We start from the raw sequence: 19,740 nt of genomic DNA, 5'->3' as shown, positions 1-19,740 counted from the left end.
ATGCGTCTGTACCACGCGCGCACCCACACACACTTTTGGCTGAGCTGGACCTGTCCTTGGAACTGTGTGTGTTTCTGCACACAGGTGAGTCACGAGACGCACCCAAAGTACAGCTAAGTGCTGACCCGGCCTTAACATTGCCTCAAAAATAAGACCTGTCATCCGGTGCACTGACACAAGGTTGACTCACAATGTATTCAGTGAATAACAAGTCGAATTGTCTAAAACATTATCCTCGCCAAATTTGGTGAAGGTAAGACAGCCTTTTTTAAAGCTAGATATCCTACATAACAGGCTAGCTACTGGTCTAAGATATTTTCAGTCCATGTTTGGACAAAATGCACTGAAACACCAAGCACTTATTTAGCCTGGGCCTATAGCTTCAAGAATGGGTGTTCCACTCCTCCGAGAAACAGGCCAAATGTTGCATTGGCAGTCTTTGTACCCGTTTTATTGAAAAAAGTTCCACACAAAGACTATTGAGCAAGTGCAATGATCTAAGAACGGGCGCCTTTGTCATGGAAATCCGAGGTTGGCACTAGACAGTGGGTTTCCCAGAGCGCGAGAGTTGGAGTTGGGGACAGTATTGGGGGGACTCCCAAAAAAAGCTCTAAACTTGGACATTTTGTACGCAATGACATTTTGACTGGATTAGTGTAAAATAGGCTATGGTAGGCTAAATGTCGTCGAAGCCAGTCAATATCATGATTCACGCGCATCCCGTGGGCGCCTATACCACCTGCCATCGGTAAAGAACAAGTTGTGTTTATCGGTAACAAACAAAGTTGTGCAGCCTAACATTTTTAGAGTGGAACAAACGTGAGTATCTGTTTAAATCTGTGTTTGATTATGTCAAATTCTATTATCAATTTGCACTATTCAAAAAGCACCTAATTGTCGACAACGAAGGGCCCACTAGCCTACAGTTATGCTACTGAAGTGTCAAATATTTATTTACAGAATGTCATCGCCCCCGACATTGCGGGAGAGTAATTTTTCTTTTTTTCTTTCTTCCACTGTGCTTTTGGCATGTCTAAATGTTTGGCATTGGGAGCGCCACCCGCAGCGGTCATTTCAACAAACAGGGCACAGTCAGAATCCGGATGCCGCATAACGTTTAGAAGCAGCTTTAAAGCACATGAGTGTTTGTTAGACATCTCTCTGAGAAATCTGGCATACAATTAGTCTAGCAGGCCTATATATTACAACTTGTATTGCTTTTTTATGTTGTTCATTGAGCATTCAATATCATGCTTTTATAAAGTTGTTAAAAAAACAAAAACTCTTAGAGGTTAGAGGTTACTGGGTTGCCTGGCAGCTATGCCCTATCTGAGAAGAGTGTAAGGGTGTGTCACAAAACCAACATCCTTTTATCAAGTTCCCTGTTACCGCCACACTAGCCTGCCATGGGCTGGCTTTCCTGCAGGCATCCAGTAGGTCTCCTTTGAAGTTTCTATGTATGTGTCAGAGCATTGCGATAGTTGGTCGAATATTCACGTCAAGATGGTTTGTACAACACCTGAAAGTAACAGGTATACTGCAATAATAGGCACAATAAGTACTTACACATGTATACTGGACTGTAGTAAACCTTTTCATATGAACGTCTTACCGGTAATATTGAAGCATTGTTCAAGATTAAGGACACCCTCCTCTCCTACCGTTGCTGACGCTAGAACCCTTGCACAAATTAAAAAGTTGTAGGAAAACAACACCCTATAACTCCCTCAATCAAAAACTAAGGCAAAGTGATGTTTGTATTGGCAACATTGCCAAAAACTAAGGAGAGAAGGAGGGAAGAAGGGAGTGGTGTTTTGCAACATTTCTATTCCTCTGGAGAGGACTAAACCATTGTTAAATCCTAACTTTGTTTATATGAGCACGGCTGGGTTCTGTTTTAATGATGCCGTTTCCAAACAGTCCATTGTGGTGGAAAGGGCTGTTTTATCACCTATGAGTCATAGTATGCCAGACAGGAGTCTGAGTACTCTATGAGATGCAGTGCCTGTTCTCTCTAATTGCTGAATAAGCCTGTTTGATGTGTTTTCAGTCCTCTGTGGATCAGAGAGTCTCGGTCTCCTGAGTCTTAAGACCCCATAGATCTACTGCCTTGGTTTTGAGCTGCGTCTCATGGGCTAGGTGTGGACACTGGACAGTGGTTTGTCCAGTAAGAGCAGGTCAAGCCACAGGAGCTGTGTAACCTGTAACAGCTGGTCTGTGGTCTGTGGTCTGGTCAGGGCAGAGCTCATATCCCCTCCAAGGTGAACAGTAACAGATACAGCACAGAGGTCATGTCTTTATCTCTTTCAATAGAGCTGACGGCAGTAAAATACTATAATGTGGTCAGATGTACATATACTATATTTCACGGTGCATGAAAGTGCATGCAACTCTTCTTTAACACACACACACAAACACACACACAGTCAGAGGTTAGCCCCAGAGAGAGGGCAGTGTGCCAGGTGGGCATGGTGACTGGGTCTGGTGCCCTCTGCTCCCCCTCTTCTCACTGGTCTCTGTGCCCAGGAATGCACATTACTGCACTGCCTGCTTTTCCACCTCATTTACTCCAGCTGCACGCACAGTTTAGGAGTGTGTGTGTGTGTGTGTGTGTGTGTGTGTGTGTGTGTGTGTGTGTGTGTGTGTGTGTGTGTGTGTGTGTGTGTGTGTGTGTGTGTGTGTGTTTCAAGTTCAATAAATGTTCTTGTGCTGTGTGATATCATGTCACTAATTAAAGTGAGTTTGTATATTTGCACACACACACACACACACACACACACACACAGAGGTATGTGCAAGTCCAGTACTGCACTCCAGCTCTTTGTGTACTTTTGACTGTGACTGTTTCCCGTAGCCTCCAGACAGTGTTCTGTTCTCTGCCACTCCCATGAGATTGGGCCACAGAGGGAGGGGCCAGCTTCGCCAGGCTCAAGCCCACACAGGTGAGCCCAGCCTTGTAAGGAATGTAGCAGGGAGGGGGGCCTGACACATTTAGAGGTGTGGAGCTTTGAAAGTAAAAACGCCAGGTGACCTATAGGGGGAGAGGAAGGGAGTTATCTATACTGTTAGCTACTTACCTGAGCTTGAGACAGGGAGAGAGTGTGAGTGGGTGCAAGTTAGAGGAGGGATCAAATCTCAGCACACATATTTTTACACTCACATGCTCACACAAACACACTCGGTGGCTCTCACTCTCCCTTGTCTCTCTCTCTCATTTCAAGACTGTGACAATCACGGGCGCCTCGCCTCCAGGTTCAAGGGGATAGGAGTCAATATTTGACGGAGCAGAGAAGGAAGGAAGGAAGAAAGAAAGAAAGAGAGAGAGAGAGAGAGAGGGGGAAAGTAGAAGTGTGTTTCTCCCCAGTGCACTTGCATTAGAGATCCCTGGAAACGTGGAACTTGGACTTGAAGGCTCGTAAAGAAGGTTTCCCCCCCCCCAGACGCAGGTGGATACTAACTTTACAGAAGAGTGGGGAGTTAAAGAAAAGGGGATTAAGCTTTTCCTTATTTTTTTGGTTAGACTTTTGGACTTGGATTGGGCAAGGCAGACATAAGAGGTTTGTTTGATCAGTAATCTCTTTAACAATGGTATAAACTCAATAATTGCGCCCATTGTTTTCACGGATCTACCACTACTTATAGTTATCTACTTGAGTATTACAAAAGTCGTTTTATTATATTTATTTTTTATTTATCCTTATTAGAGTCCTATAGAAATATTCTTATGGGGCATGGATGTCCTGGCCACGAGGCAGCAAGCATGCAGAGGACTGTGCATTATAAGATAGTTAAAGCATATCACTTTACAATGTCTACGACCTGTGTTTTTTTATTAGAGTGTATGTTACTCAAATCAAGGATCACGAAAGTAAGTTAGAGTTGGCGTCTGTAGCTCTACTTCTTACCAGGTGTTTTGTTGTTATCCCTCTGATATTTTTCTGCATGCCATTCCTCTATAATTAACCATATTTAGACCAAAATGGGACAGAAGTGAAGACAGTTATGTAATAAGAATTCAGTTTTGCAGATGAAATGAACTCACAATAGAGGCTGTTTTTGCAGGTATCCACCTGCCCTTAGAGATAAGGATTTATAAATTGCTGATTCGAAGGGATACAAAAAGCATTTCATATATTTTATTGCAATCAGACCATATTTGTGAATAGTTTGTAAGAAATGTTGTTGCCTAACAACATTCTTCTTCTTGCAGAATGTGTTTTTTTTTCCCACCAACTACTATTGAGTACCGCTCCCTTTCTGGTCACATAGACCCAACTAGATTTACAGGGAAATTACAGTGTGCATTGTGACAGTGCAGACCACAAGGGACTCTCGTTCTGATTGCAGCAGAATGAAAAACCACAGACCGAGAAAAGGTCCTGGACATCTCTCCACTCTTGCACTCTCAGATAGCTGTTCCTACATGTATTTACCTGGTCAGATGTATTTACCTGGCTTAGATGGATTGATGGTGTGGTAATTTAGTAACTGTGTTTATACGGGGCTGACTGAGTGCTCCAGGTGTGTAGTTGAGGGTTGATTTACCTAGCTGTCTCATGTAAGGCCCTGGCTGTGCTCCCTGTCACTGACCGACGTGACGCTCCCTAATGATGTCATAACGGTTTAGGTCCCCTCCCTTTGTTGGAATGTTCACCTGGCCGCCAGGCATGTTATTTAAAACAACTACTGAGCTAGCAATGATTCGTGTCTTTTCTTGTATCTTTTTCCCTGTCTTTCTCCCTCTTTCGGTCTTTACATTCTGAATCTGTCTTTTTATACATCTCCCACTGGGCACGGATGTCATTTTAACGTAGAGTTTTTCATTTACATTTGGTTGAATTGTCAACTAACATGAAATCAACAAAACATTTCAACATATCATTGGATTTAGGTTCAAAGTTGAAATCCCTTACGTTGATTATTTTTTGCAAATCGAATCAGTTTTCCATGTTTATTCAACGTCATCACATAAAATATTTTAGTTGAAATTATGTGGAAACAACATTGATTCAACCATTTTCACCCAGTGGTACTATTGTTTATTTGGATACCTATTAACTGTTACAGTCACAACTTTCTGGGGTCCATATATTTGTCCATTTTTAACCCCCTTTTTTCAATCTTGTCTCATCGTTACAACTCTCCAACGGGCTCAGGAGATGTGAAGGTCGAGTCATGCCGTCCTCCAAAACATGACCCGCCAATCCGTGCTCCTTAACACCCGCACCAATGTGTCGGAGGGAACACAGTTCAACTGACGACCGAAGTCAGCCTGCAGGCACCTGGCCCGCCACAATGAGTCGCTAGAGCGCAATGAGCCAAGTAAAGCCCCCCCAGCCAGCCAAGCCCTCAAGACGTTGGGCCAATTGTGCGCTGCCCTGTGAGACTCCCTGTCACAGCCGGTTGTGACACAGCCTGGGATTGAACCTGGCTCTGTAGTGACACCTCAAGCACTGTGATGCAGTGCCTTAGACCACTATTCCACTCAGGAGGCCCTTATGTTTTTTCATTTAGACCAAGGTAAATTCAAGCAGAACTATATTGTTTTTTCCCTCAAACTCTTAGCATTTTAACTGTCTCCATGAGAAAGTCTCTTCAACTTTAGACATTCTTCTTCTTTGATATGGCTGTGTTTAACACTAGTTAACAGACGATCTTTAGGTACCTTACATTCCTTCTCACAGTGAAGATATCATTGGTCCTGTTTTTCTCTCTTAGCCTACTCAACCTGGTCAGTGATAAATGTGACCGGTAATACCAGAAACCCACACACACATGCACGTGCATACACACACACCTGTAGGCAGCTCAAGTTCACGATAAGGTGCTACACTACAGTAAGTGCCAGTTCCTGTGTTTTTCTGCTCTGTTTTTGTGATGGTTGGGTCAGTTTCTCGCCTAGGGGTGAAATTCCTGTTCGGTGAGTCAATCGTCAAAATAGTGTGGTGGTGGTGGGGTGGGGTGGGGGGGGGGTTGGATCATAAAACCCTCTTTCTCCTCTTATTCAATTACTAGCACATTCTGTCAGCATTCACTTCAAATGTAAGATTCCCTGTGGAGAAAATGTGTGTGGTTTCCCATGTCATTGATTGCTATCTACTACTGTATAAGACTACAGCTCCTTTCACACAACGTTTACATCAAACAATGTCTCTCTCGCTGTCTGGAAGAACATTCCCCTGAAATATCTCACACAGTTACACTTCAGCGCTTCCCCAATGCAATTCGTTTCACCATGCATGCCCCAACTCGTTTTTACAAGCTGATTCTCCCACTCCTCTGGTCTGTCTGAAGTTTGGCTGTGGAGGATCTGTCTTTAGTTTGGCATATGGATAACATAAAAGGGATTCGTGCGCTGCAGTCAGGGTATGGCAGGATATAGCTGGCTCTGTCTGGATAGAGGGTGAAATTGCCTTTAGTTTCCGTCTGTTTGATGTGCTAGGGATGGTTTTTCGTTCGAAGTTACATCTGCTTATTAAAGGGATAATCCATATTTTAGTTTTTTTTTCATTAGTCCACTGTTTATACAGTCCAAAAATGTTTTATGAAGTGGACAGTGACACTTTGCTTCTTGAAAGTCCAATATCTTGAAAACTTGACTGCTGACATGTCAAAATATGTTGGACTGTATCAGTAGTGGACTAATGGAAACAATACCAAATATAGTTTTTGAGTGGATTTTCCCTTTAAGGAGTGTTCAGTGTAGAAGTTTTTTGACAGTAGAGATATTTCTTTGGACCTAGTTGAACATGCAGATCGGCTGAGCACAGATCCTTCTCTGAATGTGTGGATGGTTCACAGTGTCTCTCTGTTCTGTAGAAGTGTACGGTCTGCGGTAAGCCCACAGAGAGACCTGAGCCAACCAGGGCCAGATGGTTTGGGTTACACCATAATATTTCTGTAGAGGAATAACCAGATACTGAGGTCACTGGAGGAATATGCGATACAGGAGGCAGATAATGCAACACAGGAGGCAATACTGGAGGCTGAAAGTCAACTTTCTTTAAATGATGACGCTCTTTGAGTCAACTTGATGATACTCTTACCTGACCTTTCCAAGTAGAAGTTGCTTTAGGCACATATCTAGGATCACCTTAACCTCTCCAAAGGAGTGAAAACGCAAAACTGACCTTCCATCAGTGTCAAGTAGCAACTTTAACCTGCAGTACTCCTACCTCACCAGATCAGTGTAGTCTAGCCCGTGGGGAAAGTTGAAAGGTCATAAGCTGTGTGTGTGTGTGTGTGTGTGTTGCAGGAGGGAGATGGGGAGATGGACATTAAATCTCATGGTGGGGGTTGTACTTCTTTCTGTCCTCACAGCCAGTTGCTACGCTGAAAAAGGTGAGAATTATTTTCATGAATCAAGTGATTGTTACTGTATGTCTCGTATTACTACAGTATTGACTCTTTCTTTGAATATTTTAATATGCCGATAGACCCCATCTTGTTTATGCAGTTGAGCAATAGGTTGAATCATCTTTACTGAAAATCAAATAATATTTTTCATTGGAATTCTACTGATGCTAAATGCTAACACAGATATTTCTGCTATGCTTCTCTGCCCAATAGTGAATCACTGTCTGGCTACGAGGGCTAGCACCTGTTCAGAATGTATTCAGTCAGGGAAGGGCTGTGCCTACTGTCCAGATGAGGTGAGAAGAAACTACTACTCAAGTTGCCCACAGACGCCGCTTACCCGCCACAAATATTTAGTGTGACCCATGTTTGTGTTTGCATACAGATCTTTGATGGACCCCGCTGCGACCTTCATGAGAACATCATAAACCACGGCTGTAAAAGCGCGGTGACAGCCAAAAGCAGTATGTCGATGGAGAGAGTAAGTATCATAATGACACTAATCCTTACTACATGGATGCGTGAATTCACAGGTATTCATTAGACTGTTCATCTGGCTACCTCGGTAATACTGTAATACAGAACAGTCTGCAGCCGAACGATGAATGTGCAAGGTGTGCTCACAAGCAAGGTGTGCTCACAAGCAAGGTGTGCTTTTTGCGGAGGTTGGAGACACTTCTCTTTGTCCTCCGTGTTACATACATGATATGACACACTCCTCCCTCCCTCCCTCCTTCCCGCTACAGAACGAGCAGATCGACATGTTGTTGAAGCAGTCCCAGGTAGCTCCTCAGGAGATGTCTATGACTCTGCTGCCAGGGGAGGAGAGGGAGATAGAGATGGAGGTGTTTGAACCAGCTAAAGGACCTCTGGACCTCTACATTCTTATGGACTTCTCCAACTCCATGGAGGACGATCTGGACAACCTCAAGAGAATGGGTGCTGAGCTGGGTAAGTTCCAGGTGAACGATGAGTCTGATTGTTACATCATTGACTGCAGTGTTGGAGTACTGGAGTAGTCTGTGGTACTGATATGTTCTGTTCCCCATACAGCTGCGTTGGTAGGTAAGCTATCTGATGATTACACCATCGGTTTCGGCAAGTTTGTGGACAAAGTGGTGGAACCCCAGACAGACATGAGACCATCCAAGTAAGAACTTTAAAACTATTTTGATCATCTCTACACAGACACACATCCAGATACAGATACACACATAGACCCAAAAGTAAACATTACTATGGTACGAAAATATCTGCATTTATACTCATACTCATGGCCCTTCCTTCTCTCTATTTTGCTCCCAACCCCCTCCTCCCTCCCTCCCTCTCTCCAGACTTGCCAAGCCTTGGCCCAACAGCGACCCTCCCTTCTCGTTCCGTCATGTGATCACTCTGACCTCTGACCTGCGGTCCTTCACCGAGAAACTGCAGAAGGAGAGGATCTCAGGGAACCTGGACGCTCCAGAGGGGGGCTTTGACGCCATTCTGCAGGCTGCAGTCTGCGGGGTAGGACAATAGAGTTAGATTTACTAAGACGGATATTACCATTCAATGTTTTGTGGTTAGGTGACACAGGCGACCATCTTTGCTGTACTGTCTGGGATGTTTAATTAGTTGAAGCTTGCTGTTTGATTGGTTAACTGTAGTGCACCGCTGCGTGACTCTTTAAGAGCCTCCTTACACATGTATAGAACTCTCTCCTTAACCCTTTTCTTCTCCTTCTCCCCTTTTTTCCAACTGTATCTCTCGCCCTCTTTCTTTCTGTCTCTTTCCTCTTCCTCCCCTCCAGGAAAAGATCGGCTGGCGTAGCCATGCCACCCACCTCCTGGTCTTCTCCACCGAGTCGGCCTTCCACTACGAGGCGGACGGTGCCAACGTGCTGGCGGGCATCATGCCACGCAACGACGAGCAGTGCCACCTGGACCCCAATGGGAAATACACAGAGGACACCAGGCAGGACTACCCCTCTGTGCCCACCCTGGTCCGCCTGCTGGGCAAACACAACATTATCCCCATCTTCGCCATCACAAACCACTCCTTTACCTATTATCAGGTAAGAACTAAAAGAGTTACTACTTACCTTACTATCCCTGACCCTGAACCTGAACCTTACTCTAACCCTACAAACACAGCATCATGCCTATTTTCACCATCACCAGTCAATCATACTTACTGTAATGGGGGTTTGGCCACTGAGTTTAGCCACTGTCTGCTCTGGGAGGCCTGAAATACCTCTTAACTCATCGTTAGCATTGCAGATAAAACATATCTTATTCATGTTTTGTGGGTTCTCCCTGTGTAGAAGCTTTATGAGTATTTCCCCATCGCTGAGTTGGGTCTGCTACAGGAAGACTCTGCTAACATCCTCAATATCCTGGAGAAAGCCTTTGAGGTAAGAATGGGCTTGTTTTACAGGTGTGGCAAATTGAACACATTAATTCAATTTGATTCTACTTTATGCATCCCTAAGGGCTATTACGTAAGGCATTGCCAGATGTCCTAATAATGCTCTCTGTCTGTCTTCTCAGAATATCCGTTCTAAGATCAGTATCCGTGCTGAGGACAAGCCTAAAGCTATAGAAGCTCAGGTCCTATCATACAGTGGCAGTGTTGCGCAGGCTGGAACATTCAAAGTCAAGCCTGGACAAATAGTAAGAAACACTTAGATGTCACATACATACATACATACATACATACATACATACATACACACACACACACACACACACACACACACACACACACACACACACACACACACACACACACACACACACACACACACACACACACACACACACACACACACACACACACAGCTAGCATGTTAAAATTATGACAATCTTTGTATACAAACCCTGTATTGCTGATCCTATGTACTGGCCAATGAGAGACTTTAAGCCACTGGTCAGCCATATTGGTACTCCCCAGAAGAAGCAGTCCCCCATAGGAATGAATGGAATTCATCAGTATTTCAATTACATGTTTCAATACCAAAATGTATTTTAGTATTTTTGGTTGTAGTGGGGACAGTAACATTAAAACTTTCAACATATTATACTTTAAGGAAATGTTTTTATTTATTTTTCCTTTTATTTTGGGGGGTTTAGCTCATATAATATAATTCAAAAGTATGCATTTAGGTGTCTTTAATAGGATAAATATGGCTAAAACAAAATGTAGACATTAATAAATGCATTTCTTTAGCTTCCAAAATATTTTTACAATGGTGTGGGTGCCAAGATGGAGTCGCGGTGGCTTCAAAACAGCACCCCCTGTCAGTCATCTATTGTGTATATATAAATCATTTACACACACACACACACTAACCCATTCTGTGTTTTCCAGGGGAAGTTTAAGGTGCGTGTCAAGGCCAGTGAGATGGTTGGGGAGCAACATGTGTGTAGTCTGGAGCAGGGTGACAAAAAGGGGAAGATGAGAGTCAAACCAACAACCTTCAGCACAGCTCTAAACATCAACGCCGAAGTGCTCTGTAAAACCTGCGACTGTGAGAAGGTATGAAGACAGACAGACACATATGAGCACAAAGAAACACACACGGGTTTTGGTTTCTAACGGTCTGCTTTCTCTCTCCGCTTCCTAAAGACTCCCACTGAAAATGCAGCGCGGTGTACGGGCCACGGGGACCTGGTCTGTGGGAAGTGCCGGTGCTACGTTGGCTGGTGAGACAAACAGAACTGAATGTACTTTCTCTCTCATGTGCTATATCCTCCTGAGATCTTATGTTATGTAGAAAATCGAAGCTATAAAAACAAAGAGAGTCGCACACTCCGTATGTATAACCTCCCAGTAATTAGAAGAAAAAATGGGGGGGGGGCGATTTGTTAGATTTGTTAAATTATTGGGAGGTTATACATATGAAGTGTGCGACTCTCTTTGTTTTTATAGCTTCGATTTTTTTTACAGACGTGTTTGAGGTGAAAGAAGTGAAAAATTGTCCTCTGCAGTGGTCATTTAGACCTAAATATGAATAAATGAACATTACAGTGAATGGGTACAGTAGGTGAAAAACAGCTGTGACATCTGGGTGTCCACTACGGAGGACATTCCTGGATTTTATTTTATTTAGCTCTTATTTCGTGTGGGGAAAAAGTACACAGTCCTGACAACTCCCTCGATTACTCCTGAGATATTCACTTACTGGAAACAATTTCAATATCAAACTTCACAAAAATTATAATTAGTAATTACACACGCACACTTCTTTTCAAATTTCCATAAAATGTCCTAACGTTGTCAAGGTCACACCCCCCACACCTGTGAGTTGAAAAGCCCAGAATGTCCTCTCAATGGGTCAACATGACTTAATACAGTGGCTTGTGTGGCCTCAGAGATACGGACCGAGAACTGATGCCCACGAGAGAGGGTAAAAATGAGGTGCTGGGTCTCAGGAGGATATAATAATAATTGATAGTGCTTTTCCAGTGCTAAAAGCAATATTACATTATAAGGTGGGAAACTCACTCCTACCACCGCTGATGTATAGCACCCTAGGGTGATGCACGGCAGAACGCTCACCACACATCAGTTACAGTATTATGTTGGAGAGCTGAGGAGTGATATATGCCAATTAGGAATCAATTACACTTGGACAGAAGAAAGAACATGATCATAGAAGACCATCTTTCCTCCCGTGGTGTGTGTCCCCAGGCTGGGTCCGTTCTGTAACTGCTCAACCAGTGCGTCGCCGGTCGCAGGTAGTTCCTGTCTGGGCCCTGACGTGGGGGAGCCGTGTTCTGGCCGAGGAGATTGCCTGTGTGGAACGTGTGTGTGTTACAACACCGACCAGTACGAGGGACCCCTCTGTCAGTTTGACAAGTCCCAGTGTCAACGATACGGAGGCTTCCTCTGCAACGGTGAGTGTGCGGCCGTCTTCATCGCCTCAGATACCGAGCTTGTGGCACCGCGTTGCGTTAGAATAACGCTGTCTGTCGGGAGACAATGGGGCTGTCATAAGACGTGTACATCTTTGTCATACAGTTTGTGTTCCCTAAACTCCATAAAATCTGAATCTTTGTGAGAGTGCGTGAGAGAGTGAAGCACTTGAAGTAGATTCTAACCATTTCTGTGTCTCTGTGTGTGTGTGTGTGTGTGTGTGTGTGTGTGTGTGTGTGTGTGTGTGTGTGTGTGTTAGACCGTGGTCGTTGCTTCATGGGCCAGTGTGCGTGTGCAGAGGGCTGGGAGGGACCGGCCTGTGAGTGTCCCATGAGCAACCAGACCTGTCTGGACACTAAAGGGGTGAGCGCTACATCATCTCTCTCTCTCTTTGTCTCTTTGCCTCTGTTTCTCTCTCTCTCTCTCTCTCTCTCTCTCTCTCTCTCTCTCTCTCTCTCTCTCTCTCTCTCTCTCTGCCTCTGTTTCTCTCTCTCTCTCTCTCTCTCTCTCTCTCTCTCTGTCTCTGTTTCTCTCTCTCGTCTCTGTTTCTCTCTCTCTTTCTCTCTCTTTGTCTCTTTCTCTCTCTCTCTCTCTCTCTCTCTCTCTCTCTCTTTGTCTCTTTCTCTCTCTCTCTCTCTCTCTCTCTCTCTCTCTCTCTCTCTCTCTCTCTCTCTCTCTCTCTGTTTCGTTCTCTCTGTGTCTCTGTTTCTCTCTCTCTCTCTTTGTCTCTGTTTCTCTCTTGCTCTCTCTCTCTTTGTCTCTGTTTCTCTCTCTCCCTCTTTTGATCTGTTTCTCTTTCTCTCTCTTTGTCTCTGTTTCTCTCTCTCGCTCTCTCTCTTTGTCTCTGTTTCTCTCCCTCTTTATCTGTTTTTCTCTTTCTCTCTCTTTGTCTCTGTTTCTCTCTCTCAATTCATTTCAAAGGGGCTTTATTGGCATGGGAATCACATGTTAACATTGCCAAAGCAAGTGAAAAACAATAAACAAAAGTGAGAAGACACAAAACAACATTAACAAAAAACTATTAGAAATGAATAGTAAACATTGCACTCAACAAAGTTTCAAAAAGATGAAGACATTTCAAGTGTTATATTATCAGCTATGTACAGTGTTTTAGCAAGGTGCAAATAATTGTGGAACGAATAGTGGGGAAAGATAAATAAACATACAAATATTGGCGGTTTTTACAAATATTTTCTCATGGAAACTGGCCACAAATCTTGCTGTTGTGATTGCATATTGTGGTATTTTGCCTAACAGATAGTTTAGCAATGTTGGATTTGTTTTCAAATTCTTTGTGGCTGTATGATCTGTGGGAAATATTTGTCTCTAATGTAGTCCTACATTTGTCAGGAGGTTAGGAAGAAGTGTAGCTCAGCTCTGACTATGGCGACCTCTCTCAATAATAAGGCTATACTCAACTGAGTCTGTTCATAGTCAAGGATTTTCTTCATTTTGGGTCAGTCAAAGTGGTCAGGTATTCTGACTCTGTGTACTCTCTGTTTAGGGCCAGATAGCATTCCAATTTGCTCAGTTTTTTGGTTGATTCTTTCCAGTGTGTCAAATAGTTCTCTTTTTGTATTGCTGGCCTGGGGCTCTGTGGGGTCTGTCTGTGAACAGAGCCCTAGAACCAGCTGGCTGAGGGGACTTCTATAGGTTAATTTCTCTGTAGGTTAGGGTTTCGTGGAGGAATGTGTGGGCATCACTTCATTTTAGGTGGTTGTAGAATTAAACAGCTCTTTTCTAGAGGGTATAGTCCTGTTTCTGCTCTGCGTGGATTGTTTGGGGGTTTGCGTTGTACACAAAGTATATTTTAGTAAAATTCTGCATGTGGAGTCTCAATTGGGTGTTTGTCCTATTTTGTGAACTCTCCCTCCCTCCCTCCCTCCAGATTGCTACAATATTTTTCATGAATGATCTAACCCCCCCCCCCCAGGGTGTCTGTAACGGGCGTGGCGTGTGTAAGTGCGGTCGTTGTGAGTGCCAGGACTCTGGCCTGGCCATGACCCCCACCTGTGAGGCTAACTTCCAGGCCCAGCTGGGGATGTGTGAGGACAAGAGGAGCTGTGTTCAGTGTCAGGCCTGGAAGACAGGAGAGAAAAAGGACAGCAGCCAGTGTGACCAGTGCAAGTTCAAAGTGGTCATGGTGGACGAGCTCAAGGAAAATAAAGAGGTGATTGAGGCGTGTAGTTTCCGTGACGAGGATGACGACTGTACGTACCACTACACCGTGGACTACCCAGAGGATCAGGCTGACAAGGAACTGGAGGTCCAGGTGCTCAAAAAGAAAGGTGAGGCATGACCAACGTTCATATATGGGTGACAGGTAGCCTAGCGGTTGGAGTGTTGGCCCAGTAACCGAAAGGTCAACAAGGTTAAACATTTTCTTTTTGATGTGCCCAGGGTCGCTGTTGATAATGGCAGAAAATGGCTACCCCACACTCTGAGGGTGTCTCAGGGAGAGTGGGATATGCAACAACAACAAAAAACATTTCCAAGTCACACAATTCACACAAGGACAAATATAGGCACCCACCTAATTATTATAATCTTTATACCTTTGTTTATATGACGCTAATACAACTATGGGCGTTCCCTGGTTTGTTCTGGAAGTGCTCAGCATCTTTGTGACTTGCACCCTGGTTGTGATGCTGATGTTATTGTTGATGTTGTCGTCTGTCCTCTTAGACTGTCCCCCTGCTGGCTTCCTGTGGCTGATCCCTCTCATCATGTTCCTCATGTTACTGCTGGGTCTACTGCTGCTCTGCTGCTGGAAGTACTGCGCCTGCTGCAAGGTACTGTCCAGTCACAACCATAACACAACCAACCATGGCCTTGCCATACTCTGAAGGAAATAATCCCTCTTTGCCTCCCTCCCTCATTCTCTTTCTCTCTCAGGCATGTCTTGCTCTACTGCCATGCTGTGGAAGAGGTGAGTTACTCAAGCCATATCACTTTTATGAACCTTTTAATATCCTTCTGTGCGTATATTACTAGATCTGCACCGTGTTTCCAGGCAGTATTATAACGTGTGATTGAACATGTGTTTTCCTATGTGTGTCTGTAGGCCGTATGGTTGGCTTTAAGGAGGACCAGTACATGCTCCGCCAATCCCTGCTCACCTCTGACCACCTGGACACGCCCCTAGTGAGGACCGGCCCGCCTAAGAGCACCGACGTGGTTCGCTGGAAGATCACCGACAATGTGCACCGATTGCCCAATCACCCGCTGGCGCAGGTCCAGCCCAACCCCAAAGAGACCAGTGAGTGTGAAGTGTTCCCGAATTCCATCTCTCCCATTGGTTGGAGTTATCACTAGAACTTCCTGGTTTACATGATCATGATTCTGAGTGATGAAACCTGAACCCTAATCCACCTCCTCTTCCCCTCTTCTACTCTTCCTAATTTGCCTCTCCTCCTCCTGCCCTTCCACTCCTCCTACTCTCTATAGTCCAGTTCCCTCTGTCCCTGCGTCTGAACAGGTTGTTCACAGAAAGTCTGTCTCACCCCGACGCCAGAGACACGGAGATGCTACGCAGGGAGGTTGATGACAACGTGAGTGTGTTTGTGTGAGTGTGAGCAAAGCTGGGTGTATATATGCAGTATTGTATGACCATCCTTGTGACAGTGGATTGCGTGTGTATACTTTATCTGTGTCTTCTCTGTTTAGCTGAATGAAGTGTACAAGCATGTTCCTGGAGCCCAGAGGGTCCAGAAGACCAAATTTAGGTGAGTCACTTATTTCAGGATAACTTCCAATCCTTCTTGAATTTATTACAATGTGAATCACTTTTGTGCATGTTGTCTAAATCGTATTTTCTCATATCATTACTGATATTCTGGTTGTGTTTCAGATTACAGAGAAATGCTGGTAAAAGAAAAGACCACACAATTGTCGACACAGTCGTGTCCGCTCCTCGCTCCAGCTACCCCGACATCGTCAAATTGACTGAGAAAAACGTCCAGTCTGGAAACTTCCAAGACCTCAAAGTGGTGCCGGGCTACTACACAGTGGCCACAGACAAAGGTGTGTGTTTGTGTGTATGTCTGTGTGTCTGTGTGTTGGGAGTTTATTAAATGTCTCTCCATCTCGCTCTCTCTCCCTCTATCTCTCTCTCTCTTCTCTCTGCAGAGGCGGCTGGCGCCGTGGAGTTCCAGGAGGGGGTGGAGATGGTGGATGTGCGCGTGCCGCTCTTCATCAAGGAAGATGATGATGATAAGAAGCAGCTGCAGGTGGAGGCGTTGGACGTTCCTCTGGGCATCGCTGAGATAGGGAAACGCTTCGTCAACATCACCATCATCAAAGAACACGGTGAGAGCCAATCAGAGGAGCCTTATCTAACCCCTGACCTCCATACTCTTACACACACATGATTATTCAAAACCATATAGCATTACAAAACACTTTCTTACTATTTATTTCCAGTGAATGTGTATATTTCTCTTTTCTTTTGTGTACTTCCCTTCCCCTGACCTTATTTAGCTCATAATTGTGTGTGTCTTTCCTCTCCTCTCCAGCCAAGAGTATTATGACGTTCCTTCAGCCTTCCTACACCTACAGCCGACAGGACGGAGTGGCTAACATCCCCATTAGCAGAGAGATCATAGAGGACGGACACACACAAGTCACCTACCGCACCCGAGATCTCACCGCCAAGGACAAGAAGGTAGCACGCACGCACGCGTGCGCACACACACACACACTAAAAGACAGCAATAGTCTAAGTGACTGTTTATTTTTCCAATCCTAACTACTCTTCCCTCTCTCGCCAGGACTATGTGACAGTGGATGGGGAACTGTCCTACGGGCCAGGGGAGACCCAGAAGACTGTCCCTGTGCGTCTATTGGAGCTGGGAGAGGGAGACGGTCTGCTGAAGGACACACAGGTCAAACAATTTGTCATGGACCTCACTAACCCAAGACAGGGAGCCAAGCTGGGACGCTACCCCAGAACCACCGTCACCATCACTGACCAACCAGGTGAGGTTATATACTACTGTCACTATCACTGACCAACCAGGAGCGAGGTTATATACTACTGTCACCATCACTGACCAACCAGGTGAGGTTATATACTACTGTCACTATCACTGACCAACCAGGAGCGAGGTTATATACTACTATCACTGACTAATCAGGTGAGAGGTTATATACTACTGTCACCATCACTGACCAACCAGGAGCGAGGTTATATACTACTGTCACCATCACTGACCAACCAGGAGCGAGGTTATATACTACTATCACTATCACTGACCAACCAGGAGCGAGGTTATATACTACTGTCACTGACCAACCAGGTGAGGTTATATACTACTGTCACCATCACTGACCAACCAGGAGCGAGGTTATATACTACTGTCACTATCACTGACCAACCAGGAGCGAGGTTATATACTACTGTCACTATCACTGACCAATCAGGTGAGAGGTTATATACTACTGTCACTATCACTGACCAACCAGGTGAGAGGTTATATACTACTGTCACTATCACTGACCAATCAGGTGAGAGGTTATATACTACTGTCACTATCACTGACCAACCAGGTGAGAGGTTATATACTACTGTCACTATCACTGACCAACCAGGTGAGAGGTTATATACTACTGTCACTATCACTGACCAACCAGGTGAGGTTATATACTACTGTCACTATCACTGACCAACCAGGTGAGGTTATATACTACTGTCACCATCACTGACCAACCAGGTGAGATTATATACTACTGTCACCATCACTCACCAACCAGGTGAGGTTATATACTACTGTCACTATCACTCACCAACCAGGTGAGGTTATATACTACTGTCACTATCACTGACCAACCAGGTGAGGTTATATACTACTATCACTGACCAACCAGGTGAGAGATTATATACTACTGTCACTATCACTGACCAACCAGGTGAGGTTATATACTACTGTCACCATCACTGACCAACCAGGTGAGAGGACAGGGTCCAGGGTGTATCACATAGCATGAAAAAAGAAAGAAAGATATCTGTATATTATTTTGATCATTTCAGAGTTTTAATATAACAGTGTTTCTTTGGATCTTCGTCGGTTCACAGGATAGCGTCGCACAACCTGTCCCGGACATTATTATCTTGGGTGTTGAGAGCATGGCTAACAGCCGCATTTGTGGTTAGAAAGCCAGCCATAACTTCCTCCTCTGTAACATGGCCATAACACACTTCCTCTACCCTTGCTTCCCTCAGAGCCCAGTGTGGTGATGTTTATGAAGAGCACCCAGAGCTTCTCCACAGCTGACCCAACCTACTCCATCCCCGTGGTCCGCACACGCAACCAGGAGGGGCCTGCCACCGTCCACTGGAAGACCCGCAATGCCAAGCGCTTCGAGCTGTCCGGTCCCCTCAAGTTTGGTCCCGGGGAGACTGAGAAGAACATCGTGATCGACCCACGCCCTCACCCTGGACCGGTCAAACCGGAAATCTTCCAGCTGGAGTTGTTTGACCCCAGTACGAACGCTGCGGTCGGGGAGAGGAAGACGACAATGGTCACGGTTACTGACGGAGGTAATACACACAGAAACAGACACTGAAACACACACACACACACACACACACACACACACACACACACACACACACACATACAGCAAGGGGTATCTATAAGTAATCTGATGCATGAGATGTGCATCACTAAAATAAGTTTATTCCCTCAGCACTACCAGAGATTGCCCAGAAGCAGCAGCAGGGTAAGGAGTTCATCAACCAGACAGCCATGTCTCCTGGTGGTCGTCTCTTCTCTCCCACCAACGTGAAGGCTAAAGCCACTGGTCCACGAAACATCCGTCTCAACTGGGACCCCTTAGGAAGCCCCCTGGGCTACAAGGTAAGGAACCCCCCCACTCAAGATCTAACCCCTTGGACTGCAAGGTGCTGAGAGAAACTGTCATACAGGACTTAACTTAACCTTGACTTAAACCCTTTTACCCCGTGAGGAGCACAGTTCATCAACAGAGGAACTCAATAGATTCGCCCCCATTACACACCTGCCAATTTTTGCTGTTGGAAATTAGGAGATTATTTTCCAAAAATCTTTGGAGTGTAATTTTGGAGTATAGAAATAAACGTTGGAATGTATTCCATTTAAGATTGTTCATTCCAACCAGTGTTTCACCTGTGTTTTCTATATCTTCTGTTTCCCTCTCCCTGGTCACCAGGTGAAGTATTGGATCTATGGGGACCCTGAGACTGATGAGCAGGTGATAGATGTGAAGACCACCCACGCTGAGCTGACCAACCTGTACCCCTTCTGTGACTACGAGATGAAGGTGTGTGGCTACAACGCCCTGGGAAACGGAAACTACAGCGACATGGTGCCCTGTCGGACCCTGGAGGACGGTGAGTGGAGCACACTTCCTGTTCCTGTCAAAGATGGACTACATTTATTGTCTTTCACAAATAACACTTCTAGGATTGTGGACAGTTTTTTCTTTTTCTTGTTGTATATTGTTGGGTCG

At 45.0% G+C, this 19,740-nt stretch overlaps 1 protein-coding gene across 4 annotated transcripts in view; it reads left to right on the top strand.

Annotated features, from left to right (window-relative positions):
* Positions 1 to 550: 550 nt before the first annotated feature.
* The window catches only part of LOC106589476 (integrin, beta 4), a 28,468-nt gene continuing 9,278 nt past the window's right edge, over positions 551 to 19,740 (top strand). The window contains exons 1-28 of one of the 4 annotated variants that reach the window (XM_045710105.1): positions 554 to 819; positions 2,855 to 2,942; positions 7,256 to 7,341; positions 7,570 to 7,652; positions 7,742 to 7,837; positions 8,103 to 8,307; positions 8,410 to 8,506; positions 8,691 to 8,862; positions 9,146 to 9,409; positions 9,659 to 9,748; positions 9,885 to 10,007; positions 10,705 to 10,872; positions 10,963 to 11,039; positions 12,028 to 12,233; positions 12,512 to 12,615; positions 14,186 to 14,540; positions 14,938 to 15,044; positions 15,148 to 15,181; positions 15,317 to 15,511; positions 15,700 to 15,803; positions 15,919 to 15,977; positions 16,103 to 16,275; positions 16,381 to 16,560; positions 16,767 to 16,915; positions 17,022 to 17,229; positions 18,473 to 18,790; positions 18,940 to 19,109; positions 19,441 to 19,621. In XM_045710105.1, coding sequence (XP_045566061.1) covers positions 7,263 to 7,341; positions 7,570 to 7,652; positions 7,742 to 7,837; positions 8,103 to 8,307; positions 8,410 to 8,506; positions 8,691 to 8,862; positions 9,146 to 9,409; positions 9,659 to 9,748; positions 9,885 to 10,007; positions 10,705 to 10,872; positions 10,963 to 11,039; positions 12,028 to 12,233; positions 12,512 to 12,615; positions 14,186 to 14,540; positions 14,938 to 15,044; positions 15,148 to 15,181; positions 15,317 to 15,511; positions 15,700 to 15,803; positions 15,919 to 15,977; positions 16,103 to 16,275; positions 16,381 to 16,560; positions 16,767 to 16,915; positions 17,022 to 17,229; positions 18,473 to 18,790; positions 18,940 to 19,109; positions 19,441 to 19,621 — 3,997 coding nt within the window. In that variant the 5' untranslated portion in view covers positions 554 to 819; positions 2,855 to 2,942; positions 7,256 to 7,262. Of the gene's footprint in view, positions 820 to 2,854; positions 2,943 to 3,107; positions 3,558 to 7,255; positions 7,342 to 7,569; positions 7,653 to 7,741; positions 7,838 to 8,102; positions 8,308 to 8,409; positions 8,507 to 8,690; positions 8,863 to 9,145; positions 9,410 to 9,658; positions 9,749 to 9,884; positions 10,008 to 10,704; positions 10,873 to 10,962; positions 11,040 to 12,027; positions 12,234 to 12,511; positions 12,616 to 14,185; positions 14,541 to 14,937; positions 15,045 to 15,147; positions 15,182 to 15,316; positions 15,512 to 15,699; positions 15,804 to 15,918; positions 15,978 to 16,102; positions 16,276 to 16,380; positions 16,561 to 16,766; positions 16,916 to 17,021; positions 17,230 to 18,472; positions 18,791 to 18,939; positions 19,110 to 19,440; positions 19,622 to 19,740 lie in introns of those variants that run through there. The other 3 variants (XM_014179506.2, XM_014179508.2, XM_014179507.2) reach the window with 3 other exon arrangements.

This window comes from Salmo salar, chromosome ssa28, assembly GCF_905237065.1.
Source record: "Salmo salar chromosome ssa28, Ssal_v3.1, whole genome shotgun sequence".
Classification (NCBI taxonomy): domain Eukaryota; kingdom Metazoa; phylum Chordata; class Actinopteri; order Salmoniformes; family Salmonidae; genus Salmo; species Salmo salar.
This window is presented reverse-complemented; position numbering and strand designations above follow the sequence as displayed.